Source organism: Rhinatrema bivittatum, chromosome 1, assembly GCF_901001135.1.
Source record: "Rhinatrema bivittatum chromosome 1, aRhiBiv1.1, whole genome shotgun sequence".
Lineage (NCBI taxonomy): Eukaryota > Metazoa > Chordata > Amphibia > Gymnophiona > Rhinatrematidae > Rhinatrema > Rhinatrema bivittatum.
Genome location: NC_042615.1, coordinates 582,642,261 through 582,663,819, shown reverse-complemented (window position 1 = coordinate 582,663,819; position 21,559 = coordinate 582,642,261). Strand labels below are relative to the sequence as shown.

The 21,559-nt window shown below is 50.6% G+C and overlaps 1 protein-coding gene across 1 annotated transcript in view; it reads left to right on the top strand.

Moving 5' to 3' along the window:
* Positions 1–21,559, top strand: part of LOC115099407 (semaphorin-4D-like) — a 167,024-nt gene that overhangs the window by 67,752 nt on the left and 77,713 nt on the right. The window contains exons 6-7 of the mRNA XM_029617038.1: positions 19,873–20,048; positions 20,148–20,298. Coding sequence (XP_029472898.1) covers positions 19,873–20,048; positions 20,148–20,298 — 327 coding nt within the window. The remainder of the gene's footprint in view (positions 1–19,872; positions 20,049–20,147; positions 20,299–21,559) is intronic.

The window sequence follows — 21,559 nt, the reverse complement described above, 5'->3', positions numbered from 1 at the left end:
ATAGACGACATCTCCTAATGACGAGCCCCGCACTCCTGCGGTGATACCAGTCGGTCCCTCCCCCAGTTGAGTTTCCCGAGGCGATTTCCGTGGTCCCTCGGAGGAAAGTGCCTCGGTCTGGTGGCCGACTCGCGGCAGGGACCCAGCCCCCCAGTGTGAAGGGCTCGGGCGCAGCTTGGCCCCCGAGCGAGACGAGTTCGGGCGCGGCCTAGAGGCAGCGGGTGCACCTCCTCAAGCGTGGCGGTGAAGGTACTCACCCTCTCCCCCCGCAGCCAGAGACCGCCCGGGTTGCAGCCGGGAAGCGCCGAAGACAAGGTAAGGCGTATATTTTTACTTGTTGGTCTCCGAGGATCCGAGGAGTAGCAGAGTGTGCCTCTGGGGCGGCCCATCGAGAAGGTCGCCATTTTGTCTGCCTGCTCGCCATCGCCTTCTACCTGGAGCATCCCGCCTATTGCTACGCGCACGGCGATAGGCGCCCGTTGCTACGCGCACGGCGATAGGCGCACGTTCATAGATAGGAGCCCGTTCCTAGGCGCCCATTGCTAGGCAAACATTGCTAGGCGCCCATTCATAGGCGCACATTGCTAGGCGCACATTGTTAGGCGCACATTCCTAGCGCACGTTGCTGAACGCTGGTTAGCAGGCGCCCGCCTTTCGCGCACAGCGCAGACTCTGACTGAGTTCACCGGCGAGATGGAGCGTAAGAGAGCCCAGGCTTCAGCAGTGCCGGCACCTCCAGAATCAGGCATAAGTCTCTGCTCTGCATGCAACCTCAGGGCCACTCAGAACGAGGATGCAGACTCCCTATGTGCCCAATGTGAAGAGGCCCTGGGAGTCCTGGGCCAGGGCCGGTCACAGCCCAGCGTTCTTGCCAGTTCCTCAGGTAACACTCCAGAGCCAGCAAGCAGCGGGGAGCAGCCAGTGAACCAGGGAGGCCTGGTACCCATGTGACCAGATCTGGCTTTGATCTCCTGGGTGGACTTATTCATAGGGATTCATGCCTTTGTCACGATGCAGTCGGCTCCCCGACCGGGTCCGTATTTTCCGGATGACCCAGCTCCTGGACCCTCGCGGCCTAGGCGCGGCCACTCGCCACCTGATAGCCCCAATTATGGGGATTCAGATTGCCCGGAGGAAGAAGATGAGCCCCCCGAGGAGGGAGAGCTTCCCTCGGGGATGGAACCATATCGGACTATGAGGCGCTTCTTTCCCAGAGCGGATCTTCCAGGCCTGATCTCTCAATGCCTGTCGGAACTGGCTCTTCCGGGTCATGACGCCCCAGGGGAACCTAGAGTGAACCCCCTGTTGGAGGGCCTGTGCCACACTTCTCACCACTTTCCCCTCCTACAAGTGGCACAGCAGCTAATCGATCTGGAATGGGCTGAGCCGGAGGCTCCATTCAAAGGGGGTCGGGCCTTGGCTGGCATGTACCCCTTAGCCCCGGCAACTAAGGACATGTTGGCGTGCCCTCAGGTAGATGCCATGGTTAGCGCAATTGTGAAGCGCACCACCATTCCGGTGGAAGGGGGGACGGCCCTCAAGGATACACATGACCGGCATATGGACGCCATCCTGAAGCAGGCCTTTGAGGTGGCAGCCATGTCCCTACGGATTGCGACCTGCTGCACTGTGGTGACGCGTTCCTGTTTATCACAGGCTCGGAACAACGCCTCGGGAGAAGAGATGGAATCAGCTCTCTCATTCCTCACTGACGCAGCCTCCGATCTCATCCGTACGGCAGCCAAGGGAGTGTCATCCTCAGTGGCAGCCAGGAGGCAGCTCTGGCTACGTACCTGGTCGGCCGACTCCTCTTCCAAGACACGTCTCACGAGAATGCCCTTCGAGGGGTCTCTCCTGTTCGGCAGCGACCTGGAGAAACTGGCCAATAAATGGGGCGCCTCTCCATTACCTCGTCTACCAGAAGACAGGCCAAGAAGGAGGCAGCGCCCGTCTTCTAGACCATCCAGAGGTAGAACCTCTCAGCGCTTAAACCCTTACGGGACTCGCTACCACGCAGCTCGGTCACAGGCCAGGAACCTGTCATTTCGGACTAAGCACAATAAGAGGGGAACCGGCTCGGGTTCCGGTCCCGGCCGTACCCCACAATGACAATCAGCCAGCCCATCTGGGGGTAGCAGCCATTGGGGGCAGGCTGACCCTCTTCTACCGCAGGTGGGTCGAGATTACCTCGGACCAATGGGTCCTAGCCATCATCCGAGAAGGGTACTACCTGGACTTTCTTCGGCTCCCGCCGGACAAGTTTGTGGAATCTCCCTGTTCACCCCTCAAGAGGACGGCACTAGAGGTTACCTTACAGAGGCTTCTCTCCCTCAAAGCCATAATTCCAGTGCCTGCGGGGAAGATGAATTCTGGGCATTATTCCATTTATTTCATAGTGCCCAAGAAGGAGGGCACTTTCAGGCCCCTCCTGGATCTCAAGTCAGTAAACCGCCACCTACGGGTGCCCAGCTTTTGCATGGAAACTCTGCGATCTGTCAAAAATTCAGTACAGCCAGGGGAATTTCTCACATCCCTAGATCTGTCAGAAGCCTACCTGCATATCCCAATCCATCGGGATCACCAGCGCTACTTACGCTTCAAAGTCCTAAATCAACACTTCCAGTTTCGGGCATTACCCTTCGAGTTAGCCACAGTGCCGCGGACCTTTACCAAGGTCATAGTAGTCGTGGCGGCGGCCCTCAGGAAGGAGGGGATTCTCATCCATCCCTACCTGAACGATTGGCTGATCAGGGCAAAGTCACCGGAAGAGAGCCACCGGGTAACCAGCCGAGTGATTGCTCTTCTAGAGAGCCTAGGATGGGTAGTAAACTGGAGCAAGAGTTCCCTACAGCCGTCTCAGTCGAGGGAATACCTAGGAGTCCTATTCGACACTCAGGCAGACAGAGTCAGCCTTACCCCCAAGAGAAGAGCGAAGCTCCAAAATCGTCTGCAGGCCCTGCTGCGCGCCACCCAGCCCACAGTTTGGGATTACCTGCAAGTCCTCGGCCTTATGGCATCCACTCTGGAGGTGATCCCATGGGCGCGGGCACATATGAGACCATTACAACATGCCCTCCTATCCCGGTGGAGCCCGCGATCACGGACTTACACCATACACCTACCTCTACCAGCCAGGGTGCGGAATCAGCTACAATGGTGGCTGCAGCAAAGCCACATGAGACGGGGGTCCAGAATGTCCTCTCCAACCTGGACCCTGCTCACTACAGATGCCAGCCTGAGCGGCTGAGGAGCACATTGCGAAGAACTCACCGCCCAAGGGCAGTGGAACAGAGAAGAGTCGAAGATGGAACATCAACCGACTAGAGGCACGGGCAGTAAGGCTAGCGTGCCTGCGATTTGCCCACAGACTTCGGCACAGAGCAGTTCAGAGTGATGTTAGACAAACACCACCACAGGGCATACCATCAACCGACAGGGCGGAACCAGAAGCCAACAGGTATCCCTAGAAATAGCTCCCCTGATGACGTGGGCAGAAGCAAATTTCCAGGACATCTCCACTGTCCACATCGCCGGGAAGGACAACACCGCGGCGGACTTTCTCAGCAGAGAAAGCCTAAGTCCAGGGGACTGGCAACTGTCACCCAACAGCGTTCCAGATGATTGTGGAGTTGGTGGGGGACCCCGGGCATGGACCTACTAGCAGACAGGTTCAACGCTCAAGTACCCAGATATTTCAGCCGCAGGCGGGATCCTGTGTCTCAGGGGATCGATGCCCTGGTACAGCCATGGCCCCAGGGGATCCTGCTATATGCCTTTCCTCCATGGCCCCTGCTGGGCGCCATCATACACAAGATTCGGCGGCACAGAGGCCTAGTTCTTCTAGTGGCCCCGGACTGGCCAAGAAGACCGTGCTACGCAGACATGAGAAGATTACTGGCAGGGGCTCCACTACCCCTGCCTCCACACAGGGACCTGCTGCGACAAGGTCCCGTCCTCCACGAGGATCCGGCTCAATTCTCTCTTATGGTCTGGCCATTGAGAGGGCTAGGCTGAAGACACGAGGATACTCAGAGCCGGTAATAGATACACTCCTCAGAGCACGCAAGTTCTCCACATCGCTAACTTATATAAGGATCTGGAGAGTATTTGAAGCTTGGTGCGAAACTCATAGCACCAATCCACATGCCGCTAAGATTCCTATCATTTTGGACTCTCTGCAAGATGGACTTCAGAAGGGTCTGTCTCTCAGTTCCATCAAGGTTCAAGTGGCAGCGCTTTCCTGCTACGGTCCACGGAGGGACGGCAACAGCATCGCCACACACCCAGACATTTCACGTTTCCTGACAGGAGTCAAACACATTCGCCCGCCACTGAAGTGGCCCATACTCTGTGGAACCTCAACCTAGTTTTGAACTTTCTAGCGGGGACACACCTTTCCATCCACTTCAAGGCTGTCCCTCCATTTGTTAACCTTGAAGATGGTGTTCCTGCTGGCTGTTTGCTCAGCACGCCGCATCTCAGAGCTACAAGCACTGTCTTGCCGTGATCCGTTTTCTCCGAATCACTCCAGAAGCCATCCATCTTCGCCCGGTTCCTTCCTTCTTACCCAAAGTAGTCTCAACACTTCCACCTCAACCAAACCATATCTTTACCTACCACAGAAGGTTGAAGAAGTCAGAGGAAGGTCGAATTCTACGCCATCTCGACATAGGCAGGCTACTGTCCAGATACCTGGAAGTGTCAGAAGCAGTACGAAAGACGGACCACCTGTTCGTCCTTCACAGCGGGAAGAAGCAAGGGGGAAGCGGCCTCACGGGCAACTATCGCCGCTGGGTCAAAGAAGTTATCAAGGCGGCCTACGTAGACGCAGGAAAACAACCACCTCTACAGGTCAAGGTCTCACTCTACCAGAGCGCAAGCGGCCTCTTGGGCAGAGGCTAGGATGCTGTCGCCTACCGAGATCTGTAAAGCGGCGACGTGGTCCTCCCCTCCATACCTTTTCCAGATTCTACCGTCTGGATGTCCAGGCCAGGGAGGACACCCGCATTCGCAAGGGCAATCCTGCATGGGCCTCAGGCAGCCTCCCGCCCAGTCCGGGAGTAGCTTTTGTACATCCCACTTGTTTTGAGTCCATCTGCTACACGCTAGGAAATGTTGAGATTACTTACCTGGTAATCTCCTTTTCCTTAGTGTATGCAGATGGACTCAGCATCCCGCCCGGCTGCCAGCATACATGACGATTCACCGTCTCACGGTAAGCCATGTTTTTTTTTTCTTATGATAGGGCATCCACCCTGCCGGGTGTCGACGCCTTCCGGTTGAGAATCCTGACGGTCTCCAGCTACTATCAATCGGTCAGGGTAATCCTGTTTAATTAAACGATCAGTCAGTACTCATATATCCATGACAGCTTTTGCAAGGGACTTTACTGAATTGCTGCACTTCCTGTGGGGGTATATGTACCCGTGCGATGTCAGATCCGTCTCCAAACTGCTAGCACGAGCACACTATACCCACTTGTTTTGAGTCCATCTGCATACACTAAGGAAAAGGAGATTACCGGGTAAGTAATCTCAACATTACATGCCAGAGTTAGGTCAGCATTAAAAACCCACACTAAAATCAGAGAAAAAACATGCAGTAGGCTCTGCGCAGCTCATTGCCTCAGCCTCTATGTCCCTAAATGGATAGCAATTGAAAAACCACAAATAGAATCCTCCGTAATGAATTATTTGTTGGACTATACAAGGCTTCAGATCCCAAAACCAGGTAAAGTAATTTAAATGATATTCAAATGGTATTCAAGAAAAAAGATTTTTCAAGAAAAAAATTTTTAAGACGAAGAGAGGAACGTTTCAATATCGTTGTCATGAATCCCCGCCAAGGGTAATATGACTATAATTATAATCATAAACGGACCCCCTCCGTCCAAAGTATTTTCTTGAGGAAAAACAGTGATAATACAGTGAAAACCTTTATAAGTGTTATTAAAAAAATTCTTTCTTATTTAATGGTGGTGAAAAAATGTTCCCTCCAACTGTGAAAAATTGTGAGTGTCCCGGCAAAGATTGTAATATCCCGAAAGGGTATAAATGATTGTTAAATGCTGATAATCAACCCACTAGGCATAAAACGATGTAAATAAGGGCTTAACAAAGCTCCTTCAACATCCCGACTTATCTGATGTTGTTGGTGGGTGACCGACGCAGCCGCGTTTCAGGTCCGTCCAGGGACCTTTCATCAGGGGTTTCGTCCTCCTTCAACGCTTAGTCGGTGGATGTTGAATTAGTGCCTGCATAGGTCTCACGCATGAGTCCAAATGACTCTATCCGGGTTTGACAACGCTAAGATTCACCGGATACCTCTTTTTAAACTGGTGATAGAATAGCCGCGTAACCAATCCGTACAAAGCTATGATGTCACAACGTCTAGATCTGAACAACCAATCGTAAAGAAACATTGGTATTTTCCGTGCTCGCTGTATTATTTTGAAACCCAGCACCTGGGTTACAATATGGAATTCCAGTCCAGTGATTCATTCAAGCCTTGAGGGGCTTGTGATTTTAGTGTAAAGATCCAAAAGGCCTCCCGCTTGTTTAAAAATCTAATCCGATCGCCCCCACGAGGGGAGGTCAACACTTGATCGAGGATCGTCCATTTTAAATCTGTGAAAGCGTGGCGCTGTTGAACACAATGTGGAATGATGGGAGCTGTCAAAGTCTCTGTGTTCAATTTAGATTTGTGTTCATTTAAGCGTATCCTAATTTTCCTGGTAGTTCTTCCAATGTATATCTTTGGACAGGTGCACATAATGGCGGTATACAACAAACTCTGAATCCAACGTGGTATGGATTTTCGAACCACTTTATACCCGGGTTAAAGGCTCGATCCATATCTCACCGTCTATGCTGTTTTGACAATGCGGGCAGTGCCCGCACTGATTATGGCTGCCATTGGCTTATCCAGTGGATGATCTGTAACAGCATGAATGAGCTTATCACGAATGTTTAGCACCTTGTGTAGTCAACAATTAAAGGAGGTTCTTTAAAAACCTTGTGTAGCGCTAAACACAGGCCAATGTTGGCGAATTGAAAATGCAATGGCAGACAGAAGTGGCAACAGATTGATTCAAAACACAGACCCAGTGCAGGATCTTGTTTCGTTGGTTTGTAAGTGAGCAATGATGACCTATCAGAGAACTTAGCCCGTTTATATGCCCGTTTCACAACGGACTTAGGATACCCCCGCTCTAAAAACATTTCACGCAGGATCTGAGCTTGTATTTCAAATTCACTAGAATCAGAACAAATTCGTTTGATTCTAAAAAATTGACTGACAGGTAAGCCACGCTTAAATGATGGTGTATGATGGCTGTGAAATTTCAAGAGGTTATTTTTATCGGTGGGTTTGCGATACACAGTGATGCTGAATTGCCCCTTATTCAAACTCACTAATACTGTTGCGATCCCGGTCGCCAGGCTAGCGACCGGGCCCTTACCTCCATGCCGGGGGTCCCGGGTCCGCCGCGCTCCGCTGCAGTTTCGGGCCTGGTCGGCCGCGTGGCAGCGGCGTCTCCCTCGTGGAGACGCCGTCGAGCCCGATTCTGACTCCTCCCCCCTGCCGGGTACGCGCGCGCGCGCGAAGGGGTGGCTCTTGAAGGTCCAGCACCCGGAAGTGCTGAACCGCCCCCTTTCTGACGTCGGAGCTCGGCTGGCTATTTAAGGCAGCCTCAGTCTCTGTTCCTTGCCTTGCAACGAGGTCGCTCCTGTGAGTGCTTAGTTGCGTTCCTGGATTCAGCTTGCTTCTTCCCGCTTGTTCCGCTGCTTGTTCTGCTTGTTCTTGTGTTGCTCCTGATCCTTGCCTTGTTCCGTTCCTGCTTGTTCCAGTTCCCGCTCCGTTGAATCCACTCCTGCTTGACTCTTCTCGTCTGCCGCCAGCCTTGACCCTCGGATTCCTGCTTGACTCTTCTCGTCTGCCGCCAGCCTTGACCCTCGGATTCCTGCTTGACTCTTCTCGTCTGCCGCCAGCCTCGACCCTCGGATTCTGCTTGACTCTTCTCGTCTGCCGCCAGCCTTGACCCTCGGACTTCTGCTCGACTCTTCTCGTCCTCAGCCAGCCTTGACACCGGTTCTCCTAAGTCCCAGCGACCCGGACCCCTACGGGCTCCTCCTGGGGGGGTCTCGGGTTTCCAGGGCGAAGACTCTCTACTCCACGCCTGATCCGTACCGCCTCCCGGCTCTCTTCCACCGTCTGGACTCCATCGTTCAGACAGCCGGGCCAAGGGTTCACTAAACAGACTCTCCCACAACAGTTTGCAAGGCCATGGACCCGGCGGAGACTCCCGGTCTACAGGCCATCCCGGGAATGGCCCAAAGAATCCAGCAGCAGCAGCAATGTATAGAAGTTTTGGCTGCCACTGTGGATCGACTGGCGAGTCGCTTGGATGCTCAACCCGTGGACGTAGTGGTACCACCTCCACCTCCAGCCGCTGTACCTCACCCGTCCGTACAGACCCAACTTCCGGCTCCCACGCGTTACTCGGGGGATGCCAAGACTTGTAGGGCCTTCTTGAATCAGTGCTTCATTCGCTTTACTTTGCTTCCGGGACAATTTCCTTCCGATGCGGTCAAAGTGGCCTACATTTTATCCCTGCTGGACGGAAAGGCCATGATATGGGCCTCGCCGCTATGGGAACACCAAGATGCCATACTCCAGAATCTGCAACGGTTCGTGGACCATTTCAAACAAACCTTTGATGAACCAGCACGACAGACTACCGCTACTACGGAAATTCTACAGTTAAGACAAGGGTCTCGCTCGTTAGCAGACTACGCTATTGAATTTCGCACTCTGGCCATGGAGCTGGGGTGGCAAGATGACTGTTTGCGAGGCATATTCTTGGAGGGCCTCGCAAGTCGAATCAAGGACGAACTGATGACACGGGATATTCCCACTACTCTGAATGAGGTGATAGATTTGGCCGGGAGAATCGATCGGCGGCTGCAACAGCGTGCTAAGAAGGGCCGTCCGCCTCGACGACCGGTTTCCTTGGCGCCAACCTTTTCAAGGTCTCTCTCCTCACCTCACAAGCCACAGTCTACTCCCACTCACAATTCTTCTGAGGAACCCATGCAAATTGGGCGAACGCCGTTAACCGAAGAAGAAAGAAGACGACGGCGCACTCTAGGATTATGCTTGTACTGTGGTACCAAGGGTCACTTGCTGGCTCAGTGCCCCGCAAGGCCGGAAAACGCTTGAACCTAGGGAAGAGGGAGGAGACCTCTCTAGGTTGCCTTAATCCTGCTCCTCAATGTATGGTACCTGTTACCCTGCAGTACTCAGGGGGTTCCTTTCAGACTCTAGCCTTTATCGATTCCGGAGCTGGGGGAAACTTTATTTTAAAAGACTTGGTTTGTCAACTGGGGCTTCCTACAATACCCCGGAAGCCTCCACTCCGAGTCACCTCTATCCAAGGAACTCCATTGTCGGGAGACATCTCGGAGGTCACGGAACCTATCACACTTCAGACTGGGATACTCCATACCGAAAGACTCTCTTTTATGCTGCTAGAGAAATCTGTGCACCCAATAGTACTTGGTCTTCCTTGGTTGCAACTGCATGCTCCAATTATTCACTGGGACTCTCTTCAAATCGCTCAGTGGAGCTCCTATTGCTTCCAAAACTGTTTGGAATCGCCTCTGAAATCTACTCTTCCGCTCTGTCAAACTCTTTTGGAACTACCAGCTCAGTATCAAAGCTTTGCGGACGTATTCTCTAAACAGAAGGCGGAACTCCTTCCAGCTCATCGTCCGTTCGATTGTGCCATTGATCTACTTCCAGATTCAATCCCTCCGCGAGGCAGGGTTTACCCCCTGTCTATACCTGAGACGCAAGCGATGTCGGAATATGTGTCTGAAAATCTAGCCAAGGGCTTTATTCGGCCATCTCACTCCCCAGCGGGGGCGGGGTTTTTCTTTGTGGCCAAAAAAGACGGTACCCTCAGGCCATGTATTGATTACCGAGGGTTGAATACTATCACTAAAAAGGATCGCTATCCGCTTCCTCTCATTCCTGAACTTTTGGACAGACTTCAGGGTGCTAAAGTTTTCACAAAACTTGACTTACGTGGAGCCTACAACCTCGTCCGGATTCGTCCCGGGGACGAGTGGAAGACAGCTTTCAACACCCGGGACGGTCATTATGAATATCTAGTAATGCCGTTCGGATTATGTAACGCTCCAGCTGTCTTCCAAAACTTAATGAATGAGGTACTGCGAGAGATGCTCCACTCCTTTGTCATCGTTTATCTCGACGACGTTTTGATCTACTCTCCAGACCTCGTCTCTCATCGCCGTCACGTCAAACGTGTCTTGCACGCATTAAGAGACAATCATTTATATGCCAAACTCGAAAAGTGTCTGTTTGAGTGCGAAACACTTCCTTTCTTGGGATACATTATTTCTTCGTCTGGCTTTCAAATGGATCCGGAGAAGGTTGCAGCTATCACCAATTGGCCTCAACCAGTGGGTTTTAAAGCCCTGCAGCGATTTCTCGGTTTGCCAACTTTTACAGACACTTTATTCCACACTATTCCCAAAAGGTGGCTCCCCTCACGGCACTCACCCGCAAGGGCGCCAACACTCACGCTTGGTCTGCCTCAGCTTGCCTCGCCTTTGAAGAGTTAAAAAAGGCCTTTCTACAGGACTCTTGTTTGCGCCATCCAGATCCACAGCGCCCTTTCATTGTTGAGGTTGACGCCTCCACTTTGGCAGTAGGGGCCGTTCTCAGTCAACACGATGCTTCTGGCAAATTGATGCCTTGCTCTTACTTTTCAAGGAAATTCTCTCCAGCGGAGTGCAATTACGGCATCGGCGACAAAGAACTCCCTTGCTATTAAGCTCGCTTTCGAAGAATGGAGACAATGGCTTGAGGGAGCCAACCATCCAGTGACTGTGTATACTGATCATAAAAATTTACAATACTTGGCTCAGGCTCAACGATTGAACCCTCGCCAAGCAAGGTGGTCATTGTTCTTCAGTCGCTTCAATTTCATTCTTAAGTATCGCCCCGCTGACAAGAATGTTCGAGCAGACGCTCTATCTCGCAATTCCCAGCCTGAGGAGGAGGAGCCTCTGCAGCACATTGTGGATCCCGCAAGTATTCAATTAAATTTCACTCCGCTAGACCCTTCTTCTAAGACTCCTGTGCCTTTAAGACTTCGTAGGAAAGTTCTATGTTGGGGTCATGATTCTTTAACTGGTGGGCATGCAGGAGTACAAAGAACACTTGACCTTATAGCCCGCTTTTATTGGTGGCCTGGACTACGAAGAGATGTCTCTCTCTATGTTAGCTCCTGTCCTATCTGCGCACTACAGAAACCATTAACCGGTCCCCGAAGAGGCTTGTTACAACCATTACCAGTTCCTATGGAACCATGGACACATATTGCTACAGACTTTCTGGTAGAGCTTCCACCTTCTCAAGGCAAGACTGTGGTCTGGGTCACTGTGGACCGGTTTTCTAAAATGGCCCACTTTGTGCCCTTACCTAAACTTCCCTCCGCCACGGAATTGGCTTTGTTGTTTGTTCATCATATATTCCGCATTCATGGTCTACCTATGGATATAGTTTCCGACCGGGGACCCCAGTTCACCGCTAGATATTGGAGAGCCTTGTGCAAAAAATTCAAGGTACAATTAAGTTTCTCTACTGCATTTCACCCGCAAAGTAATGGCCAAACGGAACGCATGAACCGTTCCTTGAAGTCGTTCCTGAGAACGTTTATCAACCAAAAGCAAGACAATTGGGTGGATCTTCTACCTTGGGCGGAATTCGCCTACAACAATCAAGTACACACCGCAACTGGAAGATCCCCCTTCCAAATTGTATACGGCAAGCAGCTCAAACCACCCTTGCCGCTACCGGTACCAGTCTCATCGCCTGCCGCTCAGGCAGTTGCGGATCAACTGGGTACGCTTTGGGATTCTACACAGCACCGGCTCCAAAGGGTGGCACTCTCATCTAAGCGGTTTGCCGACCGCCATCGAACAGCAGCACCACAGTTCCTCCCAGGGGACAAAGTCTGGCTCAGCACTAAACACCTTCATCTCCGACAACCCTCGAAGAAGTTGGCACCCAAGTTCTGCGGACCTTTCCGCGTCGCGGAAAGAGTGGGCATGGTATCTTACCGATTACGATTACCCTCTTCGCTGCGTATCCACAACGTCTTTCACGTTTCTCTACTGAAGCCAGTTATACTTTCTAAATTTCACCCTAGGCCACAGGACTCTTCTCCAGCGCCTACTGCAGAAGATCCCACCTTTCAAGTACGTGAGGTATTGGACACTCGTTTTGTGAACAGACGTTGGGAATATTTGCTAGCGTGGGAGGGGTGTGGCAACGAGGACAATACTTGGGAGCCAGCTCGTAACATCTTAGATAAGTCTCTTCTGCGTCAGTTCCACCTGGATCATCCTGACAAGCCTGGGCCTTTAAAGAGGGGGCCTAAACGGGGGGGTACTGTTGCGATCCCGGTCGCCAGGCTAGCGACCGGGCCCTTACCTCCATGCCGGGGGTCCCGGGTCCGCCGCGCTCCGCTGCAGTTTCGGGCCTGGTCGGCTGCGTGGCAGCGGCGTCTCCCTCGTGGAGACGCCGTCGAGCCCGATTCTGACTCCTCCCCCCTGCCGGGTACGCGCACGCGCGAAGGGGTGGCTCTTGAAGGTCCAGCACCCAGAAGTGCTGAACCGCCCCCTTTCTGACGTCGGAGCTCGGCTGGCTATTTAAGGTAGCCTCAGTCTCTGTTTCCTTGCCTTGCAACGAGGTCGCTCCTGTGAGTGCTTAGTTGCGTTCCTGGATTCAGCTTGCTTCTTCCCTGCTTGTTCCGCTGATTGTTCCTGCTTGTTCTTGTGGTTGCTCCTGAGATCCTTGCCTTGTTCCGTTCCTGCTTGTTCCAGTTCCCGCTCCGTTGAATCCACTCCTGCTTGACTCTTCTCGTCTGCCGCCAGCCTTGACCCTCGGATTCCTGCTTGACTCTTCTCGTCTGCCGCCAGCCTTGACCCTCGGATTCCTGCTTGACTCTTCTCGTCTGCCGCCAGCCTCGACCCTCGGATTTCTGCTTGACTCTTCTCGTCTGCCACCAGCCTTGACCCTCGGACTTCTGCTCGACTCTTCTCGTCCTCAGCCAGCCTTGAACACCGGTTCTCTTAAGTCCCAGCGACCCGGACCCCTACGGGCTCCTCCTGGGGGGGTCTCGGGTTTCCAGGGCGAAGACTCTCTACTCCACGCCTGATCCGTACCGCCTCCCGGCTCTCTTTCCACCGTCTGGACTCCATCGTTCAGACAGCCGGGCCAAGGGTTCACTAAACAGACTCTCCCACAACAAATACATCCAGAAACGGAATTTGATGAACTGACTGTTTAGTAAACTGAAGGTTTGGATCCTGTGAATTGATCCAATCAAAAAAAGTTGTCAATCTGTCTTCAGTACTCTTCCATACAAACAATATGTCGTCAATGTATTGCACCCATATAACGATCTCTTGCCACCATTCTGACCCATAGCTGACAGTGTTTTCAAAGTGTGACACATATATATTAGCAGTTGTAGGGGCTAGGGGAGAGCCCATTGGAATGCCATGGATTTGGGAAAATAACTGACCATTGAACATGAAATAATTGTTATACAATACAACCTCCAAGAGCTGTAATATAACAGAATTTGGTATTCTTTGATGAGATAACCTGTGTGATAAACATTGTTGGATAACTTGAAAAACTTGCAATTGAGGAATATTAGTGTATAATGCACTAATATCCATAGTTACCAATATGTACGGTGTATGATCAGCCAAAGAAATATTTTGCAATTTTTGTAATAAATGAATGGTGTCTTTGATATATGAAGATGATGATGTTGCATAAGGTTGAAGAAGTTTGTCCAACAAAATCACTGGGGCTTCCAACACTGAGTCATTGAGCGACACTATCAGATGTATAGGGGGGTTCTTGAGATCTTTATGAATTTTTGGAAGGGAGTATATTACAGGTAACCTGGGATATTCTGTGATGAGAAATTTTTTTTCTTTATCAGTGAGACCCGAAGAACGATCTACAATGTCCTGTAATAACTGAGATAATGCAGGTGTGGGATCAATCAACAACTTTTTGTAATACACCGTGTTGTTTAAATGTTGATACATCGCATGATCGTATGTAATTTTATCCTGTAAGACTACTCCTCCCCCTTTGTCCGCTGGCTTGATGATTAAATCAGAATTTTGTGCAAGAGATTTTAATGCAGATCTCAAAGGAGCTGAGAGATTATGTTGCCAACGATGTTGCAGTTCTTCATATCTGGTTATGTCTTGTAATACCAATTGTTCAAAGGTTTTCACATGGGGATCGATGACTCCTGGTGGGTTCCATGTGGAACGAAGCTGAACAATAGACATATCTTGAACACCTAAACTATCGGTTTGTGAAAAAAACAATTTTAAATTAAGCTTGCGTATGAAGCGATGAAAAGCAATGCGAGCATTGAAAGGAGAATGTTTAACTGTGGGGACGAATGATAGACTGTGATCAAGTACAGCTGTTTGTTCGGCAGATAACACACATGTCGATAAATTAACAACCGCTGAAATCATTTGTGTCTGGTTCTGGTGTTGACTCCTGATTGAAAAGGAGCATCTGAAGTATTGTCATAGCGTGGGCGTCCTTTGGGTCGCGTGGGCGCCTTGCCACGAGTTGATGAAGAATCAGACTGTACTTGTGGCTTTTGTGCCGGAGCGGAGTTCTCTGCTTCTTCTGAACCACTAGAGTTCTCGTCAGACGAGAAATTAAACTCGCCTTTGAAGAATGGAGACAATGGCTCGAGGGGGCAAGACACACTACCACCGTATATACAGACCACAAAAACTTAGAGTTTTTGTCCCAGGCCCAACGGTTAAACCCCCGCCAAGCCCGGTGGGCCATGTTCTTTAGCCGCTTTGACTTTGTCCTACAATACCGGCCGGCGGCCAAGAATCTCCGAGCTGATGCTCTCTCATGGACCCCCCTATCCAAAGAGGACCAAGAACCTCCACAGTACATCCTAGACCCTAGTAAGGTTCGCCTGTCCGCCCTGACGGTCCTCTCCCAGGGTAGGACCGTGGTACCCTGACGGGATCGTCTAAAGACTTTGCGCTGGGCCCATGACTCCCTCACTGGAGGGCATGTAGGACGAGAGAGAACATTGGAGCTCCTTAACCGTTATTACTGGTGGCCCAACATTCGACAGGATGTTCGCGTCTATGTGAGTTCTTGCCCCACCTGTGCTCGACAAAAGCCCAGTCCTGGACCCCCGTGCGGTCTTCTACAACCTCTGCCAGTTCCCACAGAGCCCTGGACCCATCTCGCTACAGACTTTATGGTTGACCTGCCTCCGTCTCGCGGTCAGACGGTTATCTGGGTCACCTTCGACCGCTTCTCCAAGATGGTGCACCTTGTTCCATTGACTAAGTTACCCTCTGCACCCGAACTAGCTCTCCTCTTCTCCCAGCATATATTCCGGCTGCACGGCCTCCCGCAAGACATTGTTTATGACCGTGGGCCACAATTCGTCGCACGTTACTGGAGGGCTCTCTGTAAGTGCTTCAAAGTGCAGCTCAGCTTTTCTACGGCTTTCTACCCGCAGAGTAATGGGCAGTCCGAAAGGATGAATCGGTCTCTGAAAACCTACCTTCGAGCCTTTACCAATGAGAGGCAAAACAACTAGTCTGAACTGCTGCCCTGGGCCGAGTTTGCCTATAACAACCAAGTTCATGCCGCCACCGGTCTCTCACCTTTCCAGCTAGTATACGGGAAACAGCTGAGACCTCCGCTTCTCATCGCTACACCCAGTGCCTCTCCAGCCGCCCAGTTAACGGCTCAACAGCTACAGACCCTGTGGCGGAAAACCCAGTACAAATTGACCCGCTCAGCCTCTTCCGCCAAACAGACAGCTGATCGCCACCGACGACCGGCCCGCATCTATCAGCCAGGAGACCGGGTTTGGCTCAGCACAAGAAACATTCGTCTCCGCCTCCCCTCACGAAGATTTGCACCCAGGTTCTGTGGGCCATTCCGGATCGCCGAGAGAGTGGGCTTGGTCTCGTATTGGCTGAGGTTGCCGTTTTCTCTTCGAGTCCACAATGTCTTCCACGTGTCCCTGCTCAAACCCGTAGTTCTTTCCCGCTACCACCGAAGACCTCCGGATCCATCACCTACTTCCATCGATGATGATCCTACTTACCAAGTACGCGAGGTCCTAGATGTTCGGTTCCACAACCGAAGGTGGGAATATCTTCTCGCATGGGAGGGTTGCGGCGATGAGGACAATACCTGGGAGCCCAGCCGTAACATCCTGGACAAATCCCTATTGCAACAGTTCCACCGTGACCACCCGGAGAAACCCGGTCCTCTCAAGAGGGGCCGTAAAGGGGGGGGGTACTGTTGCGGTCCCGACCGCTTCCCTTCTGTTAGGGCTCAGGCCCGCCTATCTCCGCTTCAGTAGTTGCCGCGTTCTGCCTGCTCCGGACCCCGGGGGCTTCTCTCACTCCATGTGGCGGCCGCCATTACGGGCCTACTTCCCACCGGTCTCGCGCGCGAGAACGTCCATCTTGAGCGCCCAGCTCCCGGAAGCCCAGCCCCACCCACACAGCTGACGTCACGCCCGATTCCCGATTTAACCGGCGTTCAGTCTCTCTCTCAACGCCTTGCAACGAGGTTCACAACTTCTTAGTTGCTTCCAGTTATGTTCCTGTTGATCTCCACGTTGCCTGCCTCTGACTCTGGTTTGCTTCCGACTCCGCTTCAGCCCGCTGCCTGCCTCTGACTCCGGTTTGCTTCTGACTCCACTTCAGCCTGCTGCCTGCCCTGACTCCGGTTTGCTTCCGACTCCGCTTCAGCCCGCTGCCTGCCTTTGACTCCGGTTTGCTTCTGACTCCGCTTCAGCCCGCTGCCTGCCCTGACTCCGGTTTGCTTCTGACTCCGCTTCAGCCTGCAGCCTGCCTCTGACTCCGGTTTGCTTCTGACTCCGCTTCAGCCTGCAGCCTGCCTCTGACTCTGGTTTGCTTCTGACTCCGCTTCAGCCTACAGCCTGCCTCTGACTCCGGTTTGCTTCTGACCCCACTTCACCCACTCCCTGCCGCTGTCTCTGGTTTGCTACAGACTCCGCAGCCGCCCACTGCCCTGCCTTCAGCCAGCCCTCGGCTCTGCGCAACCGATCCCCAGCCTTCCGGGTACCTTGGACTTCCTATTCACTCTGCCTGCTCCGGTCCCGGCCTACGGCCCACCACAGCCTTCTGGACATTCTGTATACAGCTCCCAGTCCCGAGGACTCGGGACCCTACGGGCTCCTCCCGGGGGGTCCCTGGTTCCTGGGTGAACCCTTCCTGCTTGTGGCTCCGCCTCCCGGCCTACCCTGTCTCCCTAGGTAGGTCGGCCCAAGGGTCCACTATCTTCTCCAGCATCAACTGCAACAACAGTCCATTAAGCTAGAGCGAGAGAACATTGTAGAGATCTCATCTTTGGAGACTTTCCTCACTCCAAATGACATCAAATCTTCACTGAGGTGAACTGTGCTGTTCGTACGTCTCACTTTGCATGTAAAACTGGCCCCCAAACCCTAAACCACCACCAAAACATCACCTCAAATTGTTAGCTGACCCTCCTATAGTGATATAAATAGTTGAATACTGTGAAGGCCTCCCCAGAGGCGCTCTCTTTCTTTCTCTCTCTCTCTCTGACTAAATGCCTGTCTGGGCACTTCACAAGTAGTGAAATACAAGTATCATGGGGTACAAAAACTTTAATGCATCTGCAATACAGTACCTATGTGAAGCGCTAACATAGCGTGTGGTGCGGTAATTAAAAAATGATCATAGACACACCCCTTTTTCTTATCGTGGGCATTATCCATGCGAAATTATAGCATTTTGATGAATCTAGGGGTAAGTTAGACCTGCTATATTCAGGGGGTCTAAAGTTAGCTGGATAAATTAATCCGGTTAACTGCTATTTAGCCAAGTCTATTCAGTGGCCTCACCATTCTTACATCTCAAGTCATTCTTGATCCACTCCAGGCTGGTTTTTGTCCTCTACAGTCAACTGAAACAGCCCTTGCCAAAGTTTCCAATAACCTGTTTATGGCTATAGCTAAAGGTCTTTATTCTGTCCTTATCCTCCTTGACCCGTCTGCTGCTTTTGACACTGTTGATCATCACCTTCTCCTTGATACTCTATCCTTGCTTGGATTTCAGGACTCTGTCCTGTCTTGGTTCTCTTCTTACCTCTCCCATCGCACCTTTAGTGGTTCCTCTGGTGGTTCCTCCTCTATTGCCATTCCACTATCAATTGGTGTGCCTCAGGGTTCTGTCCTTCAGAACCCTGAGGCACACCAATTCAGGGGGTCTTCTTCTCTTCTCACTATATACTAATTCCCTTGGTGTTCTGATTTCCTATCATGGCTTTCAATACCATTTTTATGCTGATGACTCCCAGATCTACCTTTCTACACCAGAAATTTCACCAGGATTCCCAGATCTCGGCCTGCTTGTCTGGCATTGCTGCCTGGATATCCCATCGCCACCTTAAACTCAACATGGCCATGATGGAGCTCCTTATCTTTCTCCCCAAGGCCACCTTCCTCTATTTCTGTGGATAACAGTCATCATTCCGGTCCCATCAGCCCATAGCCTTGGAGTACTCTTTGACTCCTCTCTCTCCTTCTCTACACATATCCAAAACTCTGCTAAAATGTGATGTTTCTTTCTTTATAACAGTGCCAAAATCTGTCCTTTCCTTTCTGAACACACTAGCAGAACCCTTATCCATCCTCTCATCTCCTCCCGCTTAGACTATTGCAACCTGCTTCTCACATGTCTCCTGTCAAACCATCTCTCTCCACTGCAATCTGTCCTAAATTCAGCTGCATGACTTATCTTTTGCCAAAGTTACTATGCTCATATGACTCCCTCTTCTGAAGTCACTGCATTGGCTCCTATCCGCTCCCACATACAGTTCAAACTCCTCCTTCTCACCTTCACTCTGCAGCACCTCACTGCCTCTTCTCTCTTATCTCTCTCTACACCCCTCCTCGTGCACTCCTTCATCGGATAAATCAATCCTATCTGTGTCCTTCTCCTCTACTGCCATTTCCAGACTCCGTGCTTTCTTCCTGGCTGCACTGTGTGTTTAGAATAATCTTCCTGAACTGGTGCATCATGTTCCCTCTCTCATCATGTTCATATCCCATCTAAAGACCCACCTTTCTGAAACTGCTTTTAAATCTTATGCCTGATTGTCTGCTTTTAGTCTTGTTAACTAATTTTCTTTTCCTTTCTTTTTCTTTTCCTTCTCTTTAACCACTGTCTTCTTTATGAAATACTCCAAGTCTCTTGTCTTGTATGTTTGTCTTACTAGCTTGTAAGCTCTTTTAAGCAAGTATTGTCTTTTTGTATGTGTGTACAGCGCTGCATATGTGGTGTAGTACCGTAGAAATGTTTAGTAGTAGTAGAAGTAGTAAGTCAGCCAGATAAGCGTGCATTGTTTGACTTCAACTCCTTCCCTGAGTTCACTCTTCAGATGTTTATTAGTCTGACCATACTTTACATCTCTCAGAGCAATGCTTTCATGGGAGATTCTGATGAGGAGCAGCACAGTAGCACCCCACTTTACTAAGATAAACCGTGATGGGAGGGACTTTGAAAGACAAACCTTAAAAAAATGTTAAACAATTTCACGCTTATCAAAAGAAGAAACAATATAAAGCTTAGCAAAAGAAGACCTTCATAATCTTTCCTTTTACTGCCGTTAGGATTCTTTAAGAATGTTTTGTTTCTTTTCTTTTTTAGCTAGTTCCTTACTTGACCCCCTTGGTTTCTTGTTTTCTAGGGAGATCAAGGAGGATTAAAGATCCTGTGGAAAAGGTGGACAAGTTTTCTCAAAGCTACATTGTTGTGTCGCTCGCCAGATTTGAATTATGTTTTCAATGTGGTAAATGATGTCTTTATTCTGAAGTCTCCAAGCTTGAAAGAACCCTTGATTTATGGGGTTTTCACCGCACAGTTGTAAGTGGCATTTTCAATTTGCTTAAACTTGAAACGTCCAGTTTGCATAAAAAGTAAAAACAATAACGTAAAACCTGATCTTGTTATCTCTCCACTAAGCAATAATATAGGTATGTCAGCTGTGTGTGTATACAGTATGACTTCCATAGAAAAGAATTTTGCTGAAGGACCCTACATGAATAAGCCCATGGATATGGACTCCAAGTGGGCACGACACCAAGGAGATATCCCTTATCCCCGGCCAGGAATGGTAAGTAGGGCAGAAAGAAAAGGCAGGCCCTCTTTACCTCCTTTAACAAGGGGGCCATGTTCAGGGCAGTCGGGGTTTGGGGATCCTAGGACTGATCGATCAGTATTTGGAATTTTCTTCACACTGCACCGGCTCTGTTTGATGACTGATTGTACTGCTGTTGACTGGCTAGAATGGTAGAGTAGCCAGGATAGGCTCAAGATACTTGTTTTCATGGGAAACAATATGTAGCAAGTTTAAGGAAGTTTGCGGAAAAGAACCCCTGCATGTGCTAGAAAAGATAGTCATTGATAAAATATAAAGAGCTCACCGGGTTCAAATGTGCATATCTTCAGCTCATGAGTTTGTATAATTTCCACTTGCTAGCAATAAATTGCATTTTCCCGAATTATTTGCTAACATCTCCGCAAACCTACATCTTCCCTGACTGTTGTCCGCTTCTTCCCCTGAACTCACTGCCAGCCTTTTCTGCAGTTTCTCCCTTTTTTAAATCTACATTTTGTACCTCTAATGGCTTTTTAAAAAAAAAAAAATTTCCAAACTTAAACTATCATATTTTTATAAGGGCCAGTTTTCAAATAGCCCACGCAGTTGCAAAGTATTTGAATTCTTTATCAGGCGTGTTTTGTAGCCAGTATTCAAACAGACTCTGTTGAGGAAGTTTCTCTTGGGAAAATCTGCTAATGCAAATTACACGTGTTAAAAGCCCCACATACTGTACTTTGCATCTGCTATTTGTGCAGGCAGCCGAGGTGGCGTGGGGCATAAAACACTACAGCACTCATTCTTTTGAAAGTCCCATGTACATGTGCTATTTTATTCCCTTGACCTTAATACGTCCCGGAAAATGAAACCTCACAATCTGGCTAAAAGTGTGTGTGTGTTGTGAAAGTCCATGCATGGTTTCAGCCTGGGAGAGGAGATAAATTTTTAGACAGGCCAATATATTTGGGTACATGACTTTGAAAATGATTCTCATAATGGGGTAGATTTTCAAAGGGTTACACGCGCAACTGTGAAAATCTGCCCCTGTGCGCGCAAGCCCCAGGACGCGCGTATTTCCTAGGGCTTTGTAAAAGGGGCCAGAAGGGGGCATGGTTGTGGCTGTGGCGCCGGTCTGGGCTGGAGGTTCGCGCGCCGGCCAGCTGCCGGCGCGCGCAAGATAGGCCTCCAAGAGGCAGGCATAAAAAATAAAATAAGGTAGGGGGGATTTAGGTAGGGCTGGGGGGTGGGTTAGATAGGGGGAAGGGAGGGGAAGGTG